The sequence below is a fragment of the Lathamus discolor genome, chromosome 6 (assembly GCF_037157495.1).
Source record: "Lathamus discolor isolate bLatDis1 chromosome 6, bLatDis1.hap1, whole genome shotgun sequence".
NCBI classification, from domain to species: Eukaryota; Metazoa; Chordata; class Aves; order Psittaciformes; family Psittacidae; genus Lathamus; species Lathamus discolor.
Genome location: NC_088889.1, coordinates 82,400,670 through 82,427,410, shown reverse-complemented (window position 1 = coordinate 82,427,410; position 26,741 = coordinate 82,400,670). Strand labels below are relative to the sequence as shown.

General features: G+C 41.4%; 1 protein-coding gene across 6 annotated transcripts in view; it reads right to left on the bottom strand.

Annotated features, from left to right (window-relative positions):
• Positions 1 to 26,741, bottom strand: part of XYLT1 (xylosyltransferase 1) — a 205,275-nt gene that overhangs the window by 60,677 nt on the left and 117,857 nt on the right. For all 6 annotated transcript variants that reach the window (XM_065684209.1, XM_065684210.1, XM_065684211.1 and 3 more), the window contains 2 exons: positions 11,378 to 11,550; positions 10,556 to 10,758 (listed from right to left, as the gene is read on the bottom strand). In XM_065684209.1, coding sequence (XP_065540281.1) covers positions 10,556 to 10,758; positions 11,378 to 11,550 — 376 coding nt within the window. The remainder of the gene's footprint in view (positions 1 to 10,555; positions 10,759 to 11,377; positions 11,551 to 26,741) is intronic.

The following is a 26,741-nucleotide window of genomic DNA, read 5'->3' as shown; positions in this document are numbered from 1 at the left end:
TCTGCAGGAGTAAAGACAGAGGCAAAGAAGGCATTCAGCACCTCTGCCTTCTTTATATCCTCTGTCTCCAGGGCACCCACTTCGTTCAGCAGTGGGCCTATATTGCCTCTTGTGTTAGTTTTATTTGCTATGTATTTGAAGAAGCCCTTTCTATTGTCTTTAACCCGACTAGCAAGATTGAGTTCCAAGGAGGCCTTAGCTGTCCTAATTGCCTCCCTACATCCTCTAACAACTGTCCTATATTCCTCCCAAGCGGCCAGCCCCTCCTTCCATAATCCATAGATTCTCCTTTTCCACTTGAGTTTGCCCAGCAGCTCCTTGTTTAACCACGCCGGTCTCCTAGATCCCTTACTTGACTTCCTACTCATTGGGACGCTCCGATCCTGAGCTTGGAAGAAGCGGTCCTTGAATGCTAACCAACTATCTTGAGCCCCTTTACCGCCTAGTACACTTTCCCATGAGACTTCCAAAGATACCACCTATACAAAGGTTTAGCAATGATACCGACCCTCACAGAGCATGCACAGACACAGTTCCTGCCAGCCCCTGCTGCAGAAACCATCTGGAAGCCACCTTGCACCTGTCCGGCATGGTGCATCCCATCTTCAGAATACAATGATATGAGGCAGTGCCACAACATCCTACACAGCTGCCTCAATTATTTAGAGCCATAATGTGACACAAATAACCAATTTGGATTTACAGACCTTTCAGTCTTCAGCTGCCCCAAGAATGCATTGTTTGTTGCAAGATTACTTTCTAGAAATTACTTTGGGGCAGAAAACTTCTAAACAGAGATTGACTCTGTATTTGGAAAAGACTTGTCTCCAAACCAGTTCCTAATATGGCAAAGAGTGCAATTATCCCGATGAAAGGTTAGGGATGCTTGTGCCTACAGCTGGTTCATCAAGTAATGCTGAATGATGTATATAATTAAACAGCGTGCAGCAGAGTGGAATGTGTGCTACAATGAACCATTTAGGGCTTCATCCCCGCTGATCAGCCTGGAATTGCAGAAGCATGGTCACAAACATAGGCAACACTATTCAGCACTGCTATTTATGTAGAGAGAGATTCAGAAGTACATAAATGCATTGTGACTAAGTGTGCTGTGCAGAAGGAGCAGAAATTAAGTATTCAACTGTAATAAGGTGCAACTATAAATGGTAACTAGCCACTAATTCCACCTGGGATTGCACAGCAAATTGTAGGTCTTGAATTCCTGCACCACCAGGTCAAAGCTTGCACAGTGTCTAAAGTTTTGACTAGTGCTAACTGCACTAGTCAGGACTAGTAGGCACAGAAATGCCTTATTCTCTTCTGATCCACCCAAGCTCTGCAGCACTGAAGTTGCTCATAGTTACTGCTTTTGGTTTCCCCTGCAGCATTTATAGACTGATCAAGTGTGGTTTGTTCCTTGCAGAAGAGGATGAATGTGAAGGAGCCCCTTAAACAGCTCTCACATAAGGGAGTGTGTGGGAATCGCCGGGAGACGAGCTCATCCGATGATGACCGACAAGTCTCGTTTATTGCTAAGCAGATCGATACTTATATACCTTGCTTGCATGTTTATAGTTTGGTTACAGAGAGATCATTGGCTTATAGCTTTTACATGTTACAAGATCATTGGTTTATAGCTTCTACATTTTTGCAGCTACACCGTGCACCCCCCCACCATCCTCCTTCTCATGCACTTATCACTTAGTGGCCTTGGCTGTGATTGGTCATAGTAATGTTGCTGTTTGCCGGTGTCCTTCATTTCCTCATTATCTGGCGTGAGAGGTTTGCACCATGCTCTACACAGATGTCTTGTTTCAGCTCGTTGATGGGAGCATGACCTTTTGACCTTTTTCAACAAGCCAATCCTCCACAGGAGTGCACTGGAAGATCTCTGCTTCATGCTTCCCACCTCTGTCCTGTAACCACTCTCCTCCATCCCACAGCTTCTGAAGCCTGTGGACTGGAGCATCAGCCTGTGGTGTGGTCTTAGGGACTTCACCAAGTGACAGCAGCAGCACACAGAGCAACGCTGGATGGCTCTGTGCAAGTATTACAGTATTTCCATCAGCGCTCTGAGTAAAGCCCAGGAGCGAGGCAACAGGTGGCAGCTGGTGACCAGCTCTTGCCTGGCACTGAGATTCTGGGGAAAGAGGAGTTTCCACTGGGTAAGAGTAAACAGAAGAGGCAGCTGGGACTGTACACTTGTGCTACCCTTGCCCTGAAACCACAGTGAGTTACTGCTGCATTTTATTTATACAGAAGAGCTTTTTAAAAAATACCGGTTGTTCCAAAGTAGCTTTAATTTTATGCAAAGTATTTCATTCAAATCAGCCCTTCAGCTCATTCACATGCAGTGATCCTGAATAAAAAAAAAAAGTCAATGCATAATTTAATATCAAGACAAGACCAGAATTTACGTATAAATTGGTTGAAAAAATCCTCAACATCAAATACCATTCAACTCTTACATTTATAGGCCTATTTTGGAGGAAGTGTTCACCTATTCCTCTCCTTTCTGTTTCAGTATCACCACTAAAAGACTGAAACAGAATAACATATTTGCTCACCCTTTAATGGCCTTTTGGTTCACGACTATTTAAGACTAACTTGGAAAAGGTATAATAGCACATGTTGTTGTTTTATCTTCACTTTGAAATGCCACCAGGTATTATTTTGCAGCTGTTTTATTGTAAGTGGCATCCTGAAAGCTAAACAAAAGAGGTGTCTTAATGGCAGTTTCAACTGATTTTTAATTTCTGAAGAGAATTCAGCGAGGCCACGAAGGGAGAGCATGCTTAAAATGCAATGCTATAATAGAAATGTTTCCCTCTTCCAGCCGGTTTTAGCTTTTGGAATTTGATAATGCTTTTGCTGAACTTTCTTAAATAAAAAAGAAAAAAAAACACCAAAAAACCCCAACCAAAACCACAACCACAACCACCACCCCACAACCACAAAAAGCAAAACAACAAAAAACAGCCCCCCAAACCCAGCTGAAGATAAAAAAGTTTCTGCTCATAAACCCCAGGTTAACACCACAAGGACATGTTTCTCTGCAGCTTCTGTTATCCACCTCACAATTAAATCCAAAGTAAAATCCACATGGAGCAAAGCTGCAGGAGAGCACACAGGAAAGAAAGTCACACCTGGGCTTTCCCTAACAACTGACATCCCACTACACTCCCAAACCCCACTGGAGCTTCTTGCCCAGTAATGCAAAGAGCAGCAAAGTACCATGGGAAGGGCTTTTCAGTATGGGATCACTAGTGGGGAATTTTGCTAACCATGGATTTAAAGGACAATAGCCATTCTGCATGAAGGACCCTTTTTTTGACTTGGTTACCCCAGACGATTTACCAACAAAGACAAGTTATAAATGAAAAACAGGTTTCATAAATAGCCCTGGAGCTGTGAAGGAGAAAAAGCTGAGCTGGCAAGATCCCTCATACTGCTCAATGTCTGCCTCGGTCCCAACACATAATTCTTCCTAACAAAAATACTATTCTAGATATTATTTTAGAATAGTATTTTTGATATAGATATAGACAAAAATATAGAATATCCTGAAGACAAAAGACGTGACTGTGTTGCCTAGGAACCAATGATGCACATTATCACAACATTTGTACTGTTATTGTTTCTAGATCAGGCTGTCTGGTATCCACTGAAGACTCACGTTTAACTCTCTTTTAGAAGATAGACATTTTTCTCAATCATAAATAAGTAAAAAATAAATTGCATCCAGAAAGCAAATGGTAAACAGATGAAACCCCTTTGGCTCTTTGCTGGAGAACCTCCCTGTGAGCAGCCCATAGCCAAGAGAGGAGAGAAAAGGATACCAGCCAGGTAGCCCAGCAAGTGCTCAGATGCTGCAATGCCCATCAAAATGTAAAGCTTGGCATCTGGGGCTTTCATCTGCCAGGCGGTCCTCTGAGTGGTCTCAGATGCTGGCTCAGATGCTTCAGTTCACATAGGAAGAGATGAAGGGCTGAATGTTTAGCGCTGTAATCAACAAGATAACGTGCTGCCAAGTACAAGGGTACTTTGAGAAATACGGCTATTCTAAAAATGTGCTTTATTGATGCATCTTTCATCTGCATGTGCTGTAGAGATGCCTGGATAGCCAAACCAGTCTCCAATTTGGGGTGCCTTTATATCTGCTGCCAAACTGATGCTGCTATGGAGAACATTTCGGAGGGACTAAACAGCCGAAAAAGTTACTAAGAGCTGCATATGACACCATTCTCAGAAAGCAAAAGCTGCTTTATAGCCTTAAGCCCAGGAGGGGAGGTGGAGAGAGAGTAATCTCAGCTGCTGTGGCTGCCCAGAGAAAGGGTGGTTCTCCCATCACTAGCATCTGCCAGGCTGAAGAAAATACTATGCTAATACCAGATGTAAAAAAGTTTTTAAAGCCACAATAAGTTCAACATTACACCCCACCCATTTGTAACCATGCACAAAACCACTGCTTTGCCAACCTCTGGTAATTTAACAGTAAAACAGAGAGGTGGGATAGCAAACCAAAGAGATAACCTTTAAAATACATACAAATCTCAAGCAAATGTGGGGACAAAGTGAGGAAAGATGAGGAGAAAAGGTTATTTGAGGGATTTAAGAAAAAAGCCCATCTGAAATTCTCAGAGAATGCAGATTTGAGGAAAAGCTACTGATAAAGTTCTTTTTTGGATGGAAGAAAAGATTCCCTATGAAGCATTAAGAGTGGATTGATGTCTGGCTTGCGAGATAAAGATATTCTGAACAAACAAAACTGCATACAATGTCAGTGACAAAACTGAGATAAAAACCTTAGGCACTGGCATCTTAACAGATGCTGCACTGCAAAAGCCACCTGTGCTGTACTCCATTCTAGATAGATAGATATGATCTACCAGTGCTTCAGTTCAGAAGAACATTCGAAAGGGCACTTTGAAGAATACTGAATTATTTGCCTACTGGCCAGTACATTATTCTAGTGGCCAGGCCTGCATTTCCCAGCAGCACTGCAATGGGTGGTTTCGAATTTGGTGTAAGGTCAAATCCGGCCCTAGAAAGTCAGCATCCTCTATACAGGCTTCCATGGCCAGCTTACATGAATTCCCAGGAATGAAATATCCTTGAGAGACAGATGTGAATTTTGTATCTGAGAGACATAATTGTTCAATTAAGTCAAGTTAAACTGATGAGAAATCAAAGGCAGGGGGCCAATGGTTTTGGTGATCCTATGTGACATTACACAGCTTTCGTCAGCCCAGCTGGCTTTGGGATTTCTAAGTTCATAATGAGGGAGCAACTGGGTCTCAGACATTTCTCACAAAGCTAAGTGCTGTATGTGAAAACTAAGTTCTCTGTTTCAGTTCCAATAAGAGATTTTACTGCATTTCCTTGATGGCATTTCAAGCCTGCACACTGCAAAAGCTAAGAAGTTCTGCAAAAGCAGATGGATAGCTTGAATCTGGTTTACTCACTCCATGCAAACCGTATTCTCTCATTTGTTTTCTTCCAGTCACCTGCTTCAAAGGTTGTGTCATTTGGTCAACTGCCCAGGTGAAATCTGGGCAGGCCATGGTAAATTTGACAGAGCAACTGTCAACCCTGATGCTGTTTCTATAGAGTGTTAGTCACCCATGTTTTACTGTGGATGAATTTGGGCCAGTGGCTAAAACAAGGAAACTGCTGTTCTCCCAAGTAGTTTTGGCACCTGAAAAATAACTTGCAAAAGTGTTGAAGCATTTATCCCAAAGGCTGAACTTCTTTCTAAAACCTGTTGGTTGTAATTACTTCCACCTGCCACCAGAAGGAAAAACTAAAGAATTATTCCCTCCACTCTCACCTTCTCACTCTTGGCAAACACTTTGCTGCCGAGGGATCTCATTCAGAAGTCATCACTTTGGTTTTGTATTAACCAATGCTTCATCTGGCTGCTCACAGAGGAGCAGAATTATAAATAACTCATTTTCCTCACAGCCAATGTCTTCAGTTTCCTTTCCTGATATCCAAATGTAGCAACCATAGTAGAGCCCCAGTGCAAGACCTGGCCATGCAAGTTATTTGGGATGAAATCTGTGCTGGCAGATGAGTGAAAGGACAGCTTTATCACTACTAGGCTGTCTATCACATCTGGATTTGGCAGGAGCTCAAATAGAAGTGTTGATTTTGGGTAGTTATCTTTGCTAACAACTCTCCTAAACAGTGAAGAGTGCAGGTCTGCTGCTGGCTGATTGGGCTGCTAACAGTGACCTGAGAAAAAGGTTTACCTGCTTCAGAGGATATCCTTCAAGTTTCTAAAGGAGCATTAAAGTCTAATGCTAAATAATTGGCATTTAGCATCAGCAATCTTACCTTGACCAACAGAGGGCAACACAATAAAACAAGAGCAGGTCAGCCAATAGTTCTTAGCTAGCTCATTTTTCCAAATTTCTGAGTGTGATTCTAACTGATAAAGATGATTTCCATAAACGACAAAAAACTGGCACCTGTTCAGAGGACATACCCCAGTCAGATCATCTCATTTACTCTCTGGAGTCTGTAGCTACCTTCCCCAGGTGCTATTTGAATTATGATACACATTTCATTCAAGTTCCTCACCAAAACCTCTATCGAACATGTCCCATTTGACCGAGTCTTCACGACGCAGGTTTTTATGGAAAATATGGCTATGCAACCTTTATCCTAACATGGTGTTAAACAGCAAAACACAAGTAGTTTCACTGGGTTTCTTTTAAGGTCCTTTGTTATAGCTGATTGCTCATAACTGAAAATATAGTCGTATCTGTACTCCTGGCTCCATCAACAAGCTACTCCATTTTCCTACTATTCTGAAGCACTCCCCAAGCTTCTGCTAATAATTTTGCTTAACCTTTATTAAAGACCAAGCATTAGCTGGCAATTAGATTTGGAGATCAAAGCTCAGTGATTTACTGTAAATTATAAATAGTTCAAATGTTTCATTATGTTTATTCTTTATACAAGCTTTGTGGCCAGGTAAGCACTGACATGACATTCACTGCTAAATGATCTCATTAAACTTCCTAATTTAAGTGGTGCAACACTTCACCTGCCACATTATCCAAGGACTCCTGCATTGCACATTAAACATTCAGCATCAATAGATGCTCTACCATAGTTCACCTTGTTGGGAGTGAAATTTCAGTCCCTGAACATAAGGTTGACTACCTGATGCTGTTTGTCAGAGACAATAAATAATGCAAATAGATACCCATGTAAAGTAAGAGGTTAAGACATCAATAGCTTTCCCACAGAGTTTTGAAAGAGACTTTCAGAAGACAAGACTTTAAATCATGAAAAAATGTCACTAAACTTAAAAAAGGTAAGGAAAAAGAAGGAAGGTTCTGGTTTCTTTCATTTCTTTATGAATGCGGTGACTGAGAGAGATAATTTCCTGAGAACCCCCAAGGCGTGTGCCCTTTTTTAATTCGCAACCCCAGAGCAAAAGAAGGGGCAATCACACAACCTCCCACATCAGAGCTGCTTGTAGAGGTTTGTCTTTAGCCATTTCATCTCTGATATCCTGCTGAGAATGTTTAACAGAGCTGCATGGAATCAAGTTTGGATAATGCACCACATCATTTCACTCAGGCCAATAAACAGCATCTTGCCTCATGATTAAAGGGAAACACAATATTTTTGTTGGAGGTGCCTTTATGTCCAGACTCTGTTTGCTAGCAATTTCTACTGCAGTAACAACTAGAAGCACATAGAATAGGACCTCCTTTATGCTAGATGCTGGACCTGAAGACTCCACACAGTAAACTTTATGGCACTGGGAAGAGTAATAGGGGTATCTGAATTTTCCAAACTTGCATATTCGTTTCCCTCCCAAAATTAATGGCTCTAACATTTTTCCCCCCAGCCTCTATATAGTGTGGCCCTTAACACCTGCTTCTGGACTTATCATCTGAAGGATGAGGGGCTCCTTGCAATTGTAATGTGGTCTATGAACATACCAGACTGCTCCCCAGACAGATTTAGGCTTCATCATATAATATTAACCCCACATACTGAATGTGTTTTTCTGACTTACAAGGCTGCATTAGCTTTTATTATCAGAAGAGAAGTAGTAAAGGTTTCAGCATTACAGATGGGATGGCAGATGGGAAGCAAAAGCTTAATGTGAAGCAGCTCTGGATAAAACTATTAATCCACAAAATTCGTATGTTCTTATGCAGGGAAACCTCGCAAAAACACTGCAATATGACTAACCAGCGAGAGAAGTGTAATCTGCCCTTAGCCCATTATCTGACAAATCATGGCATGACGTCTGAAAGAAGGAAAAAACCTTCAGACACCCTATTTACTATTTCCCAGGAAAATAATCAGCTCTCTATGGGGTATGCAGAGAGGTAATACCTTCCTAAACATTATAAACAATGTTAATTTATAGCATCTCCACTGTGAAAATGAAATGGACTCATATATATATATTTGATGAGATAACATTTTCCAGGTTTATAGCTGCAATATTCTGTATTCAAAAAAATTTAACAGTACCTGTAAGTCACCATCATTAAAGTTACAGCACCGAAACAGGCTTTTTACTTTTTGTTGAAATGTCTGGTGTGGAGGAAGCACATGTCCATCAGTTCTGGTAACAGAATACTCTGACAGAAAGGGAAGTGAGCACTTCAGATGCCTGCCCTGCTGCTGAGTGCCCACCATGCAGCTCTGAGAGCGGCTGCAACGGAGGAGCATGACCTTCAAGAATTTCCCCCAGTGACGAAACACACGCCTGCAATTTTTCCAGCTGAATGGCACTTGTTTAGAGTTTGAATGACTGTAAGATACCACGGCATTATTACAAAGACTCCATTAACACCAAACTGACTATAGTCTACTCAACAAACCTCATGATTGTTTTTGGCCATGATGTAAGTGAATGTTCCCATTTGGCCTTGTGGTTTAACCGATTCCATATGGAACTAAGAGCAATTGAGACCACCACAGGTCATGACCTCAGCATTACACGATGTTTAGGGTGGACTGAACACCACAGAAGGATAACTGGATACATCTGCCAGAACTAGTCTATAATACTACACCTTCAGCAATTATTCTCCTACAATTTATCTTACTTGATTCAAAGTGCCATCACCTACCTCTTCCTTTATGATTTTGCCTTAGTCTACTTTTTATCATTGGTGCAGCATACCCCACTGGAAGATGAATGATAAGGAATAACAAGCTAGCTTTTCCCAAAACTCAGGAGATATACAGAGAACTACATCCTCTCCCTTACAAGCAAGGATAATATGTCAAAATTGTTAAGTCTCTTCCTGTTGGACACCAGAAGTTTTTTAATTGGATGCAATAAGAAATACCGTAATTTCTTAATTCAAATCCCCATGTTCCAGTATCAATGCAGTCTCTGTGACTCTTGTGCTCTTCCCTAATTTTTCTTCCCAAAATGTGTTGTGTGTCACTGACAATGCTTAGAAATGGGCAGCAGCAATAAGGCGTTTTTGTCAGTCCTCACAAAATCCTTCCTAAGGCATATGTTCATGTTTTTTTCCATTTTTCACTTTAGTAGGGATTTCTGTCCGAGTAGCAGCCTCAGGAAGGGACCCATACTTTGAGAGAGACCTTGCAGAAACCTGATCAGTGAAAGTATCTAATATATTTCTTTTCTGAGAGTATTAGAAGCATGTTATGTCATCACTCATCAGAAAATTGCCCAAGACAGTTACTTCCCCTTTCATCTATTCATTTCAACATACAGGGAAAGAGAACTCACAAGGAGAACTTCCTCTTTCCCTTGTCTTGGTAATTCCGATAGCCTAAAACCCAACAGTTTGGGAAGGCAGGTTGTTTGGTGTTTTTATGGACTATCTACTTCTGCACAATGCAGTAAAACTTACAGACTGAGGTTGAGGGACCTGGATGATGTAAACCCAGAAATAACATGATTTCACTTAAAACCATGAGCCTTGTCATGTGGTGGCATGTGGAGTTTGCCTGATGCTACCTGAATATTCAGGCAATGGTTGGTGCTGAAGATACAATTGAATCCTAGCAACTTGTTTGTCACTTCTACTATCGTTATCCTCTGCAGAAAAAGTACTACACAAAGGATACATTATCTTCACTGAATCTGTATTCATACTTTCAACACTTTCTGACACATCAAAGCAAACTGTTGATCAGCCCTGGAATGTATGAATCTCTCCACACCTGGGGTTCATCTGCTGTGCTCCAGTACTTCCTGCTACTTATCCTCTCTTACAGGTACCCCTTGCTGGAAACAACAACTAAATAGAGCAGCCCTTACTCAGTAAAAGTGAAGAGCCAGCGCTGCTAGCCTGCTGCAGCCCCTCCTATGTAAGTAGCAGGCACGCAGGTTATAGTATGGTGATTGTCTCCTTGGCTAAGATGTGGCTGTCAGACACCAGCATCACCAAGAGGAGTCTTCTGCTGTGACAGAAGAAACTGCCCCTCTGATCTCTACTTCTTGCAGCACAGCCTGGACATGTCATCTCTTATATCCTTCAGTACATATTTCCTTTAGGAACAAACATGTACATTATTAAAATACTCATTGTACCTGATTGGGTAGTCAGCAGCACTGAGGTTAATGAAGAAATCCCATGGCCAGTCATTCATCTCCATTAAGTCCCTCATGGCCTGCAGGTAGGTGGTCAGAAGACTTGCTCCTCCCCAGATTGTTGCCATTCTCCAGGAAGTGACTCTCACATTTGGGTACTGGTTGGCGAACTGGAGCACTTGGCGGTGCAAGTAATTGGATCGCTTTACAGAAGAAAAAAGTAATAGATTCAAGTTACTCTGTCCAAAAGTGTTCTTCTCTGTATTCAGTAACCACCAGCTCTTGACTCACTGCCATTGCTTTGCCCTCACTTACCTTTGCTAAAAGCTATTTGAAAATGCAGAGAGACCCCTGTTAAACTCTTTTTATTACAACTACAGTATTCACAAATCAGTGCAACTAGCTCTGACTTATCATTTGTTCTCAGGAGAATCCGAAAGGCTTTCGTTAAGGAGGTGACTGTTACTACCTCCCTTTTACATTGTGAACTAAAGTAACTTGTGCAAGGCACCTCAGGTCAGCTCTCCATTCAGTGGGCTACCACTGTCAGTCTGCATCAGCTTATCAATTACTGTTAACTGAATGTACAACAGACATGGATAGATACTCACAGACATAAGGAGAAATGAGAGCTCTTACATAGAGAATAAGAAAGGAAAAAAAAAAACAAACCAGAAAGAAGAGGCTCCAACCATACAACAGATGGAGAGACAAAAAGTGACATGCACTTTACGCAGCAGAGGTAAAGAGAAGATGAAGATGACAAAAATGAGCAGACTGACAGATGGCGAGACAGGCAATTTATAACCAGTGATATATTACCTTGTCAACATGAATGTAATAAAAATGGTCTTTATGGTAAATAGCCTTAAACATGCGTTGGAGCTGCCGAGAAGCTCTGCCATGAACAACCAAGACAAATGCGATCCTGACTGGGTTGGCTGGCATGTATTCTACGGAGTCCTCATCCCACTGTACATTGTTGTTGGCTTTTCCTGTTCAAAAACAAAACACATGACATCTCTGAGTGTATCCACAGGGCACGGGTGTAGAGAGCAGTACACATTTCACCTCAGCTCTTTCTTCAAAAGCAGTTTCTACAGAGAAGGGATAACTCCTGAGGGGTGCCAGCTGGTATGCCACCAAGATTGTACCTCTCTGTCACTGTACAGGGTCATCACCCTGGGCAGCAGCCATGCCTGCGTGCCTCAACCTGGACAAGGCTGCATGAACATGAATAAGGACCCAAACGTTTATTAGTCAGACAAAGCTCTACCTGGGTACACACATGTGAATCTTCAAAGGAATCATCTCAAGGTTTATGAGTACTGTTCCAAGTTTTCAAACAATGCCAAGGCCAACATTCCCCTTGCTCCCACAGAAACGAAACCCCCCATTTATCAAGAGATGCTCACTCCTGTGACCAGCACAGCTCTGCTGGGAAGCTGGTGAAACTGCCACTTAACCACAGCTGAGGATTATCTCTACTGATAGCATGTATTTGTAACAGCAGATGTATCCGGGAACATTGAAATGGCAACCCGCATACCTTAACTTTTTCATGTAGGAGAGGGGCTCTCACAATCCTACTTAGAATTTAAGCTCATTCTTACTTTAACCAATGAATTTCTGGTCTTCATCTTCTGAAGCAAACACTGCAATGCAAGGGTAAAGCAGGACGTACTGATTAACTGAAGAGCTGCAGAGACATTTTTACTCAGGAATTTCAAGCGCTTTGGTTTTGGTTTGTGCAACACCAATTCAAAACCCTGAACAGCATGTAAGAAAAATACAATGTTACCCAAAACCTGATACTCATTCTTAAGTTAACGACCTCTTGAGTGCTCTGACCTTGTAAGGACCCTTCTCAATAATAATGATTTAGGAAGAACCTGAAATTTTGAATATACATAGGACAAAGAAGGAAAATGTCTCAAAGCTCGAAAGCACCCTCCTGCCCCAATTTTCCTTTGGCATATTTAAACTCCTTCTCTTTTTTAAATGAAAGGCAGTATCATTGTCTCAAAGTTACTTAGTCCCTTCTCAGCTTATTTCCTCTAAAGTTAAATCCATTTTATAATCTCAAAAAGTCTGAACTAGTGGTTATACTGAAAATACATATTTAATTATTGGAAATGCACGTGAACATGAGCAGCATTGAAATGTTCATTTCCCGTTACAAGTACAGGTTTGGAAATGGCTGCGCACACGCGGAACCCGGTAGAAGCAGCAGCTAAACCATGTGTGAGAACATTACCACAACTGCCTTCAACCATACGCAATGCTTTGGCCACATAGGATACTGCCAACTCAATGCACACCTATGCTCTCAACAAATAACTGGCTTAGCAAAACTGCCCAGCCAGGTGCATAAGGACTTGAACCTGCTTGCTTTGAAAAAGCAAAGTATCTCCTTTGCTCTCCCAGAAAAACAACAGAATTGGGTTTTACATTCTTTTACAGGAACTACTCATCCCCTTATATTTTCCTCCTCATCAGAAAAGCTGTTTTTCCTACCTTCCAAACAAAACCCTGGCGAGCCAATTAAGTGTCTAAGTGAGTTAGAAATAAACTGATGTCGTTCAGCAGATTCCAAGTGTCCAGAGCAGATATTCATACTCTTAGAGGTTAGAATTTCCTAATTGACTTGAAGGGGACTCAGTTAAAAAAAAACAACTCAGCAAACTTGGGAGTATACAAGGTGGATCTTCTAAGAGCTATTGAAACCCTCAGGTCTGAAAGTGTGAAATGCTGAGGAGTTCCTAACTCAACCATCCTCTTTTCAACTTGTCATGGATCCTGTTTCTTCCTAACAACACTGATGATTTTATCTGAGTATGTCAGGCCCAGTTTCTGCAGTAGCACTTTTTGGGATGCTCCCATTCTCCTCCTACCTCCACATACCCACTGTCTGAAGACTCCTTCTGCAGAGAGCAGGGACACATAGGTTTGTGCTAGGTTGCAGGACAAACTTGAGGCTGTATCTGTAATCAGGTTATCAAACAATGTGAGTACAGCCACAAAGCCCACTGTGCCTTCCAAAACATGTCCATTCTCTGGAATAAGGCTCTTTGCTGGACTATGTAAGGGGCTAAAAGGCAGCTATGTGCCTATCCAGGAAGATTATGTATCACACAGACACTGAACAGAGTCATACTGAACATAGATACTGAGACTACAGAGTCCCAGAGGCTCACTGCCCCATGTAAAAGACCCTCACCTCTCTGCAGCTGTATTGCTCGCAAACTGATGGCCCCCAATTGTGTTCAGAACACCCATTTTGAAATTTCAAGCCCCATGAGTCACTCAACTTTACATGAGACACAAGCAACTTAAATGGTATTTCTTTAGGAAAAAGGGGAAAAAAAAACCCCACCACTAATTCCATAAGACTCTAATGAACACCATTAGAAGATTAGAAGAAAGCTTAAATTTCATTTCTTCTATCATTTCTAGTTTATTATGGCCATTTCTTTATGCTCAGTTGTGCCATTTCTCCGGCACAGCTGATGAGTTTCCCGATGCATGTGCTTTGGGCTCCTGCACAGCGACAGGGGCAGAAAGGGACTGTGAAAGAAAGAAAACATGCTTGCAAGGAGAACTGATAGGGGAATTAAGGGCAATTGCAATTGCTAAACCACCCCATTTTTCTTCTAAACTGCTTTGATTTCAAGCTGATGATGTCCCATCAATGGACTCAAATATTTTTTGTGGGTTTCATTATATTTTTGGATAACTCTCTTCTGAAATTAGTGGCTTTCTGCAGCGATCCGTAGAAGGTGAGGGGATTTTAAAATAGCCACATTGTGGGTCTTTTATTTTAAACTAACTTGCTTTCAATACCCACGCTATCATTTACCTAGCAATTACTAAGAGCAAAATCCTCCCAAATTTGCACCTGAAATGCAATCTCACTTCATCAGGTTTTTCTAATAAATTCCTGTAGTGACTTATTTCCCTCTCTGCTATTTTCCTACTCGAACATCTTTTTCCATGTGCTCACTCCTTCCTTCTTATTTTATAGTCCATTTTCCACCTGCGCACTATCATGGTTTTTTTATTCTAATCCTATTCTTGGCTGCCTGGAATTTCACAAAGGTGAGAATGTATTTTTCCATCTGTCAGAGTATCTGCTACTTCTGCTCTATATGGTTACCTTCCTGGTTTTAGCTGTGGCTGATCAGCACCCTCTCTTTTGCAGCCTACTTCACTGATAAAGAACCAGCCTGCTTTGCAAATAAGATTAAATTGGCAGGAAACATTCAGTTGAGTATCTACTTGTGAAAAAATACAGTAAGACTTGAGAGCTGTATGAACCATGTCAAAATCTGAACAGCTCTAGCCATTGCATTTCAAGGCTGCATGGAGACCTAATAGCAGCCTTCCAGTACCTGAAGGGGGCCTATAGGGATGCTGGGGAGGGACTCTTTGTCAGGGACTGTAGTGACAGGACAAGGGGTAATGGGTTAAAACTTAAACAGGGGAAGTTTAAATTGGATATAAGGAGGAAATTCTTTCCTGTTAGGGTGGTGAGACACTGGAATCAGTTGCCCAGGGAGGTTGTGAGTACTCCATCCCTGGCGGTGATCAAGGCCAGGTTGGATGAAGCCTTGTGTGGGATGGTTTAGTGAGAGGTGTCCCTGTCCATGGCAGGGGGGTTGGAACTAGATGATCTTGAGGTCCTTTCCAACCCTAACTATTCTATGATTCTATGATTCTATGATTCTATGACTGTAATACTTGTGCATAGCAAAGGCTTGCACATCATGTTAAAGCCTGCATATTAATGACCTGCCTCTCATGCAGGAGCACATCCTCTTCTGGGTGTTGGGACAGAGGACACAGGAGATGAATGAGATGATGTCACAATGTCATACCATCCAACAACAACACAAATCTAAAAGGATTTTAAGGAAGTACTTGCATTTGATAGCTACTTAAGTGCCAACACTACACCACCATTTGCCACATGCACTAAAGCTTGCTCAGGGGGCTAATTCAAGCGGTCTCCACCCTCAGTCACTTCAGTCCAGCAAAAAGCTGTTGCCAAGATCACCCTTCTCTTCCTAGTCCCAAAGATCCCTTGACAGTTTTTTCACCTCTGTGCACTCTTGTTCACACCCACCAGGTACAGAGGAGTCATGGGCAGCTCCTTTCCCCTGTGGGTGCTCCCCACACTCAGCCTTCATGAATACTTTGCACCCCTCCATGCATCACTGTCTGCTGTCCCAAGAAAAATAAGCCAAGCCAATACAGGAGAATTCCCATCTTCTCCTGCAGTGATGGGGGCAGCCTCAGTGGGACTGGAGCTCCACCCCATCTCACCTAAAAAGCTTCCCCAAGTGTGAGCATTGCCTATTGAGTGAACTTTCCTACATGTTTAGGGAATTCTCTTTATCTAGGACAACTTGGGCAGATCGGTGTTTTATAAAACCTAATAAAAAGCCCATTGTTAATATAAGGTAAAACAAAACCCGTGAAAAATATTACATTACAGTTACATCTTGGGAGCACTTCTCCAGCCTCAGAAATAGCTTTGCACGTATGAGTGAGTGGGGAAAGTGAATGGAGTGTCCTCTTTACAGCCATCTGTCACAGATGAAACAGTAGCTCTTGCCTGGAAGCAGCAGGACTTGTCTTAAACTTCCTCAAAGTTGCTGTTTCATTACGCGGTGGAAACAGTGGATGGAAGAGTGGCTTCTTATGCTGCCCTGCTTCAGAGAAACTGCCACATGGGACCCTCAGCAGAAGTGGCAGCGCTCACCCCGCTCATAAACTTTTTCTAGCCCTTGTATGAAAGTGTATTTATTTTGCTATTCTACACTGAAAACAAAATGTGCCATTTTGCTCTGTGATCAAATGCCTTTCACAAACTTAATGAGAAAAGCAAAAGTTGCCCTTTAGGATTCCTGCTGAAAGCAGGACAGGACTGACACCAATGTGTGTTAGCACGAAAACCTGGACCTGTTTTTGCAGGTAACAGTAGAATCTCTGCAGTACAGAAACCAGTGCAGTTTCAGCTTGTACTTTCTAGAGCCAAGAGAAATCAATATAATTAAGAGTTTAATCTTCAACTATTGCAGTATTACTAAATGCCAGGATAATAAACACAGTGCAATCATTTTTGTATTTGCTGCAGTGCCACATTATGCTCAATCATCCAGCAATATAACTCAGAGCCAACCTGCTAATCTTATATTGCTAATTAATGAGATCATCTGACTTCTCTAGCAGCATGAAGCAATTCCTAATGACTTTTGTGAGCTGTATTATTTTTTGTTACTCCATCCATCAGCTTCTATTTTCAGGTTGGTTTTGTCCTGGCTGCTCAACAGAACAGGCCTGTGCAGAGATACCTGGATGCTGCTGACTTCATCTGAACACAGCTGCGTGTGTGTACTCTGCCTTGATAGCATGAATCAATGGATAGAGGACATCAGAAGGGTTATTGCTATGTTGTTCAGCACACTATTTACTGCTACTACATCCATAAATGCAATCACAAGCCATGTCATTATAGCAGGAGTACCAGCCATAATCACTCCAAAGAGGCAGAGATCCACAGTCCCTACTTAAACTCACAGAAGCAGCCCCATTCCCTTCAGCAGGACCACTTCTGCAACAGGCAGCTGAGTGGTAGTTGCTGAACTTACATTTCCACTATAAGCTCCTCCTTTTCAATTGGTCACAACTCATAACATCACAGCAGGTTGAAAATTTCCAGGCTTGGCTTTCCTCTGAAAACATTTTCCATTTTGGTTGAACAAGGCAAAACTAGTTCTGCGCTGTTCAAATGGCGACAAGATTATAAAACCAATGCATTCCTTCATTTAGAAAACCCATTTTTTGTAAATGACCTAGTAATGGAAGTAGTTGGAGTTACGTAAGAACAATAAAAAACTTCACTGAGCAATTTAGCAGTGAGCCATCAGGACTTGATAGATGAAGTCTTTGTCTGAGGGCTTCATAATAGAAACATTTATCTGGACATATCCAGAAGTCTTGCTGGATTCATTACAGCAAGAGCCTTATCCGCCATCAGGCTCAAGAGGGGATGTTCTTGTCTTGCTGCAGTGAAGACACCTTGCATGGGGCAAGGTAACTCCGGAAGCACAGCGTGTCTTAATTATACTTATATGAAAAAGCAATCTTTTTTACTCCAGAACCTAGAATACTACCTTTAGCAACATTAATCCCAACTTTGGGATACCAATTTTCACCTCCAGTCCAGGAAATTATTAATTTGTTTCAATGGTGGCCCTTGTGGACATCTTTAGTGAAAGAAAAGATTTTAAGGTAAGCACTGAATTTTTTTTAAATTATTATTACTAATTACATGTAAAATGCCCACTGGTCTTTTCCCAGTGTAGAAGACCCCTCTGGCAAAAAAAGGTTATTCACCAAAAGTGGGCTGAGCAGCATGCTCAATTTTGGTGAATAGTTACACTGACAACTAACCAGCCATGCAGAGCTCTGTGTATCAGACATGTTCTGCTCACTGCCAGGCCATTGCCCGTTTTCCTGTGCTTCTAGGCAGTGGCATAAGCTGATTGTTCAGTATCTCAATCAGCACCTTTGTGTGCCAGCTGAACTGGGCACACCCAGGTCAAAGAGGGGCTGTGTTTCACATCTAGCAAAAAAAACCAAGCTCCTGATGAAGCTAATGCATGGCCACACACATGCGTGGCTTCTCTCCATGGGTTTTAACTCGCTCCACAAAGGAGGACAGGTGAAATCAGATGAGAAGATCTGTGCAACTGCCCACAAGGCACAGGGATTTGACAGGGATGTTTATGGCTTATAGAATGAAATGCTGCCAGTTCTGTTTGGTGGATTTCCTTAAACCAGCCGTTACCCACACTTTGTAAGTTCGCATTGAGCACTTTGGACAAAATTTCAGAAATCACGCTGCTATTGAAAAGTGGATATTCAATTTATTTGCAGTAATGTTTTATCTTGACAACCCTGCTCCAGAATTTTTCATTCTCAGACTCTACCATGAATTACAGAAGCAATTTATGATCCTCTGTAAGTTCCTATGATCAAGTAACCCATAAGCAAAAAATCAATGCAAGGTAGGCGGTAAGCAGTGAGATGTAATTTACAAGCACTCGATGGTGAGTCCATTTAACATTAGAGAGACAGATTTCAGTAACGTTCTTTCCATGCTGAGCAGAAGCCCTCACTTGGAACAAAGGAGCTGCTGATGTGCGCAGTTTGAGTCTGCTTTAATCATTTCAGAGGGTGACAACAAACTTTGCAGTCTGAGAAGAGCCACTGCCTTACAGCTGGACAATTCTCTCCAGGAAATCACTGGAAGTTTCTCTACAGTGAGTTTGTGAACCGATAAGCAGCTCCGTATTCCTGCAGAACTTCAATAAAAAGGGAAACTCTAAGTCACTACAGATCTAGGCAAGTTCTGCTGCAGTCCCTGTGGTGGTGAGACGTCTCCCTTGTCTAAGACCAGAAAAATTGAAGTGCATGAACAAAGGAAGGTATGAAGATAGAGGGCACATGTAGAATTGCTCCATATTCACCTCTGCACCATAAGAAGATGAATTGTTTCTATTTTATCCCAAGGAGAAAAAAAAAGGGAAAAAATTAAAAATTCTGTTTTGGAATCTGAAAGAACACATTTCATATTTGTCATCCTTCTGTTACACGTATTTAACATTTGTGCTGCATGCATCCCTTCCAAGACTCACACAAAGACCCTACTGGAGCAGGTATCATCCATTAAGCAAATCCAAAAAGACACCCAGCACCAGAGAACATCGTGGATGTTTTTCACATGATTTAAAATGAAGAAACAAGAACCTTGAGAAAAAAGACAGAAACCTTCTGAATCAGAAAATCCGTGAAAATAGTTGGAATAACACAGGACTGTTCAAAATCAATCTCAGTACAGAACTTTGTTATTCATATGCATACACGTGTGTGTGCTGTGGCAGCAGTGACATTCACTAAATCGCAAACAAAACCAGGGAGCATTTGCTTTGAAGCAGCCTGCCATAGAATCATAGAACAGTTAGGGTTGGAAAGGACCTCAATATCATCTAGTTCCAACCCCCCTGCCATATTTCAACCAAAATCTCCCCTCTGTCTCACAGTCTCCAGTAGTCACTGAAACCATTTTTATGATTTGCAAATAACCAACTAATTATCAGATCCCACTATACTGCACTTGCAGCACACACTAAACTTAATTTACTGCGATACTTATCTAGGCAGACCAATGATCTCAGTAACAAGCTTGCTTTTCTGACTGTTCTAATTATGAAAATGGTAGCATCCCTGGGAGACAAATCTCAATTATTTGTAGTTTTGCTGGAGTGCGTTAGCCAAGCATTTTCTCCCTTTTCCCACTGACTCTCATGAATAAATAAATAACACTCAAAAGTAACAGTAAATTAATGTTGAATTAGAATGAATTTCTTAATATCAATTAACAGCCAATTAGCACATCAGGATCAGTGTTACCAAGGTGAATACAAAATGCCTTTTGAATGAGCAACAGGTTATTTTTATGACATTCAGTGACGTTACTGGACTTTAGAGTAGTAATACCCAGCAGATCCAACAACAGACACAAGTATTCTTTGCAAAGACTATTCATTCCTTGTGCGCCTTGCACCTTAGTTTGACTGAACATTTGGGAGGCAACACTCCTGAAAACTACAAAAAAAAAAGAGAAAATGCACTATTTACAAATACCTGTACCATCACAGCTATGAGAAAATGCTCTAATAAGAGACTTTTCCAGTCTGGCTCAAGGACTGATCAGCAGCCTGTTCAGAGTGGGTCCCTCAGCTCAAAGTCAAAACCAACCAGCTGATCACAGAAATCAGGAATGATCTGTGAATGCGCCAGTTCTGTGACAATCACTCAAGACAAAAGAAAAATAAGCACTCCAGTCTTCCATGGTTAATGCATGAGGTATGAAGGTTTTCTCATGTGTGGAGCCACCTTCCTCTCCCCAGGAGCTCACTGCAGGACAAGGCACTTCATTCAGGTCTTGTGGCCCATGAACTGAGTCTCACCCAGAAGAGTGAAAGGGAAACCTTGTGCTCATTACCAGGGGAGAGGTTACAGAAAGAAAAAAAGCAGCTAAAGGGTTGAGATATGTTTTGATATCTTACCCACCACTGACTGTTGCTAAGGATGCTCCTTTCAACACTCCGGAACTGATGAGAACTGGAATTTGTCAGACAAGATAAGTTATCCCACCACTCCCAAGAAAACTGATGACACAAGCCCAAACTGAAGCATTTATAAAACCTCATCCACTATTTTCGTTTTCTGGACACAGCTACAGCCACACCAACAGCATCCTGGCTTCTAGAAAACCAGCACTGCAGCACTAGGAGGTACCCAGTTCCTCTGGGCAGCTTGGTTAACTGGTGCATACTATGGGCCACTGGCCACCAGCACACCTTTCCTGGAGAGCCTCTACCAGGGCTGCTCATTGGTAATCGAGCTGCTTGCAGTCTCCTGCCCATCTGGTCAGCACAGTGGGGAGATTCACACTGCCCAAGTGCAGCAACGCAATTTAAGTGAGTAGTTTAACGCAAAAGCCTTTCCAAACAGTCTGTGGAGGCAGAAGAACACTCCAGAGGCTGTTCAAGTGATGGCAAGAAAGGTAGAATTGGCCAGTAGCAACAATGCTCTTTTACAAGGCTCCCTTCTGCTGTTAGACTGTTTCAGGCAATAGTGGAGGACCATAGGTACATCAGTCTCCTCCTAGTATAGTACAGCTGTTGCCTGAGGACATGGCTGATGGCAACCCAGAGGTGCTCCCAGGTTCTGCAGTTTGCTCTGGTGTCACCTAAATTAGACAATCGATTACTGATTTAGGTGGCCTGACACACCAGAGGATACCCGCCTTCTCACTGACGATGCATTACATCCCAACTTGGACACCAATGACAGACTTATTGCTGTTCATGGCAAAACCAACTCTGGCTTTGGAGTTGGCTCTTCTCTATGCTGAAGCAGTTTACTCCCTTCCCCACTGAAGAAGGCTTCAGATTTCTTATGCAGGAAAAGAAGAAAACACAGAAAATGTCCTTATTTCAGTTCAGACTTCCTCTTTTGCCTCAAATCATCAGCAAGTCTGATCCTTCCAAGAGCAGAAACTTGAAAGGCAACCAGTTACTGCAGAGCAACAAGGAAACATGAAACAAGAAAGTAACAATATCAATGTTACAAATCCCAAGTAGAACTGCAATAGCACTGTATCAAGGCTCATGCCTCAAATCAGCATTTAAAACAGCCTTTGCTGATCCTGGTGCCTGTTTCTGTGTTCTGCTGTGTGTGTGGAGACTGGCCCATCCGTAACCTTTACTTCATTTATTCCTATCATACTTACAGCACAAATAACCAGTAAGGAGTGAAAATATAAGCAATAACAAAATAAGTTTCTACTTCACATAACTTCCCAAGAGATATTTTTGTACTACTGAGGCTATTATGAAAAGAGTAGGTAGATAAAAGCATGTTTGTTCCCTGCCTGATCAATGTCTTCCATTTTACTGTGCTGTCATCTTTCAAGTCCTATGTAAAGTATCTTTTCCCCAGATATTCTTAAGAAATGAACAAGTTAATCATTATAATCAGCTGGGGTAAGGCCAGGACCAAGTTAATTTACACCATATGAGGATCTTGTCTTCTAACTTGAAATTAATTCTTCCTTTGAGATTCCCATTACATCTGTCCCCTATTTTTTGAATGCAGTATTGGAAGGACAGTCTGCCTTTATTCTGTGCCCAAGATCATTATGAACATAATGTTGGAAACAGACCAAAAAAGTCAGTACTTTTACAGGTATTTTACAAAGCTAGTTTGAAATGGTCTAGTTAGGTACTGAGAGTAAAGACCGACACTAGCAAAAGCAAAAATAAACCCACATACCTGTGCCTTGCGCCCATGTGTTGTAAAACGTGAAGGTTCAGCCTTACATTTTAGCTAACACTGGCTGCACTGCAAGTGAAATTAATAGGAATTTCACAATAGACAGAAGAGAGTGAAAAGATAAATAGCACATGTCTGGGCAGTTTCACTCCAAAGCTGCCAGGCTTTGCTTCCTCTGAATCCCTTTGAGTCAAGCTTTATAAAAGCTGCAGGGCTGGGTCATAGCTGAGGGCTTTATTTAAAGTACCTAACAGTGTGGCAGTTAAAAAATGCATGACAGAAAATATTCATGTATGTGTATGTACCATAAATACATACACACACACATTGTATACACTGGTAGGTTAGGTAAGAAATAATTGGAACTGTAATATTTCAACTAAACAACACACCTAAATAAATCAGCAGAAACAAATACAGTTTCTGCACTCAGAGAGTACTTTCTCAGCATGTGTGCTGACACATAACTACTGTCAAATACCCTGTCAATGGATATGGATAAGCAATGGTTTTCCCAAACGACTGCAAGGAAATCTCCTCCCAAGAAAGACAGCTGCAGAAGTGTGGCCACTCCATTTCTGCAGGCTTTCCCTGGGAACACTTGTGATTTCTTGTTATCTCTGGTCAGCAAAACCAGCCTCCTCTGAGCAGAGACATCAGCTCCAGTGTTAGCAGATTCACCTCCAGCTCTGCAGATCATGAGGCTCAGCTGAGCTGGTACCCCCAGCAAGACCAGGGCATTTCCAGCCTCCCTGCCTATAGTTCCCCAGCTTGTCTGTCACGCACTGCTTAAAAGGCTCCTCAGCTGACAAAGTCCTTTTGATGAGCATAAGTGGGATCCATTAGACTGGAATTGAGCACTAAATGCTTTTCCAAGATCTGTGCCTTCCCTCAATATTGGCATTAATCAATATGATCATTTTACCTTTCTCTGTATTATGCGCATTAAATAATTCTGTGTAATTGAAATTTCTAAAGACTTTTAAAATCTTACCTTGTCTACCTCACACTTGCTGTAAAGCACTTCTCTCATTTGTCCATCTGAATAGTAACACATGAATTATTGTTATCACTGATCAGCTCTTGTACTTCAAGAAAGCTTGCTAGCATGTATACCACTTAAAGGAAGAGCATGAATAATTTTACCCAACAGGGAAGCAAAAGAGGACCAATCTTCTCTCGGTATATTACTTGCCAGACATTGGAATGCAGCATAATTATATTGTGACATTTCCAATAGCAAACAGATTCTACTGTAAGCAATTAACACTGGTTCCTTTGGCAGACATCAAAAGATTAGTTGCATAGTATGCTAAGTTGCAATAACATCTGAATAAGAAACACCGCCGCACTACTTTAATTAGATTTTAACATATATGGTTAGGTCAAAATACAGGAAAAATAGATGGATTTAATTCTTGCACAGGCCACACCCTTATACTTCAAAATTGTTCATTAACATGGAAAATCTTCAGGAAGTAAATCTGAACATTTTTTGAACAAACAAGCACTAGTGACAAGAAGTACTCCAATCTAATTAAAATGGAGAATTTTGGTCTGTGCACTGTGTATTACAACCTACGTCTTTCTTCTAGAGATGGGAAAGTTAGGCTGGACTCCCATTCCTGGCTGGAATACTTTCCAGAAGTTGCTTCTGATCAAGAGGGATTAGTAAAGATGGTTTAAGAAGGAAAAAAAAAAAAAACACCCGCCACCAAAATCAGGCATTAATCCTCTAAACATTTCATAGCCAACATATCTTTAATACAATCCCCTTAATCCAATTAGGGTGCTTTGAAAATCATACCTTGAATTCCATGCTTCATTGAGATTGGTGCTGTGTGAGTGAAACATCCATTTACAAGACAGCTGCTAAACACCTTCTCCACTTCCCAGCCCCATTCACTGTACCTAAATCCAGACCTTGCCTCAGACAGGCTGGCTCCAGTGCTGCAAGCTACACCGCAGCAAACACGTGTGCCTGAACACATCAGTCATTTCCCAAGCCATTTCTAAAACATGAGAGATTTTAATACTCAAATCTCTTTCAGTCATATATAACTAGATATGCATGAGGAACTGAAGACATAATTTTAACTCCCCCTTTCAAACCTGAATATTAGTTACACCACTAATAATAATCAGCAGAGTACAGCCTTAGCAGTTGGGTAGAGCTTCTGGCCTTTTGACATTCATCCCTTTGAACCAATAAGGAAAACAATAGCCAGTACAATGTTTTTGCATGCAAAGAACAAATTACTACTCATTAATACAGCTTGATTTTTCAAATGTTCTCATGAAAAATATTTGGATGGGTGTTCGCAAGGATCTATATTCATACTTGCATTTACGGACAAAGAACAGAAAGAAACAGCATAGTGTTGTTGCTGAAATAAAGGACTTTCACTCTATTACTCCATCACAATATAAAAAGATCCCATTAACATACCACTAGAGGAAAACAAAGGAAAATCAAATTGCTGCCAACAGAAAATGTTCAGCAAAAGCAAAATAAATTGATTTTTCTGTATTTGACTAGACATTTCAGATTTGCTGTTAAAAAACACCAATGTGCAGAAAATGTCATTTTACTGACTAAATAAGTTACTGGCTGCTGTTAAAAGCATCTGGGGAGAATTTGTATGTGAAATACAGTCTTGCAATAATACCGTAATTTCTAAACCAGAGTTATAAATTTCTCTCAGATTTTAACAAGGCTGTGACGCCCTTGGGTGTTAAGGAGCTGAACAGTAACATGTAGAAGAGTCTGCTCCATACTGCAAAAGATGAGTATCTGTGCAATGTTTAAATAAAAAAAAAAAAAAAAAAATCAATGCTGACCTTCTACAGACAAAAATAATACTGCATATCATTTCTAACATTATTTTAGCTCTGCTCCTCGGAGTCTGTCCTCCCATCCTGCAACTCTCCATGGTAGCAGTCAGAGGCACTAAATCTGGCAGCAGGCACTTGCCATTTACTGCAGCTGGGGCTGATCCTGCCGCCTCTGTGCTGGCAAGGTTTTAGCAGGACTTTGGCTTCAGGGAGGCTCTGCTTGTGCACAGCTTATCCCACCCCACAGAATCTGGGAGTTTGGCAGATGTGAGCATGATGTATTAGCGTGGATCTCTAGGAATAACTTAGTGGTGCAGTGTACTATGAGACAGGGCACACATCCAAGTAGCTATGCATTTTAATTACATAAAACAAGTGCTAGAAAATGCTTGGAAGCTCTAGATGCAATTCAGTAGCACTGGCTTCCAGTGTAATTGTTTTTTTTCCTGCTACCTGCTCACTTATACACAAGCTATTCAACCCCCGCTATCACAAGGGGAGGCTTATAAAAGAGAAAAAAAAAAAAAAAGAATAAAATAAAGCTTGCATTCAGATGTAATTCAGTTTCTCCTCCTCTATGAAGATGGAACCCAAACTAACCAAATTCATTCACACGTTGGCTTCTATGGTACAGTAGGACATAAAAAAATCACCAACTGGCAGCAAAACTGCTACGCAAAACTGATTTAGAGATGAAAAAGTGTGAAACACAAGAAACATTTCGCAGATTGTAAAATGATATGTTTATTTTTAAAAAAAGAGACCAGGGAAAAGAAGAAACATTGGCAGAGCACAGCAGTACCAACCAAAAGACTCCCTGGCTGTCGGTTAAAGCTTGCCATTAACTGCAGACTCCTGGACTGAAGAGCAAGTACTCTGCAACTCTTAGCTACTGAGCACCTGAGTGATAGCAACTACATCAGCCCGCAGGGTATGTTAAGCCAGTCCTTCTTTAATTAACACTCTGAGCATCCTCAGGAAAAGAAAGATGAGGAGGTGAAGGGGGAAAGAGAGACAAGGGAAAAGCCCCAACAGGTTTGTTGCAAAAATTGTTATATATTTCACTATCTACAAGGGTAGGATTAGTAAGAATGCTAGCACCTCAAGTACAGAGAGGTACAAGATCACAGCACCTGAAGATCAAGAACCACTGAAGTCTCCAGTTATAGCAAGGTCTCCAATTACAATTGCAGCAGCTGCTGCAAACACTTCTGTGTGGCTGTGGACTATCAGGAACTCATCCTTGTGATAGCGTATGAGCTAAAACCCCTCAAAGATTATTTTCAATTATAGCTAAGGATAGATGTTACTTTTTAAGGCAATGAGTTTGTTATGACTAGCAGAAACATAATTCTTTTCAGTCATCTGCTGGTTTAATTTCAGTCCACCTCCTGCTATGCAGCAGGAGTCACCCATGTGAAATTAATAGAGAATGGACAGT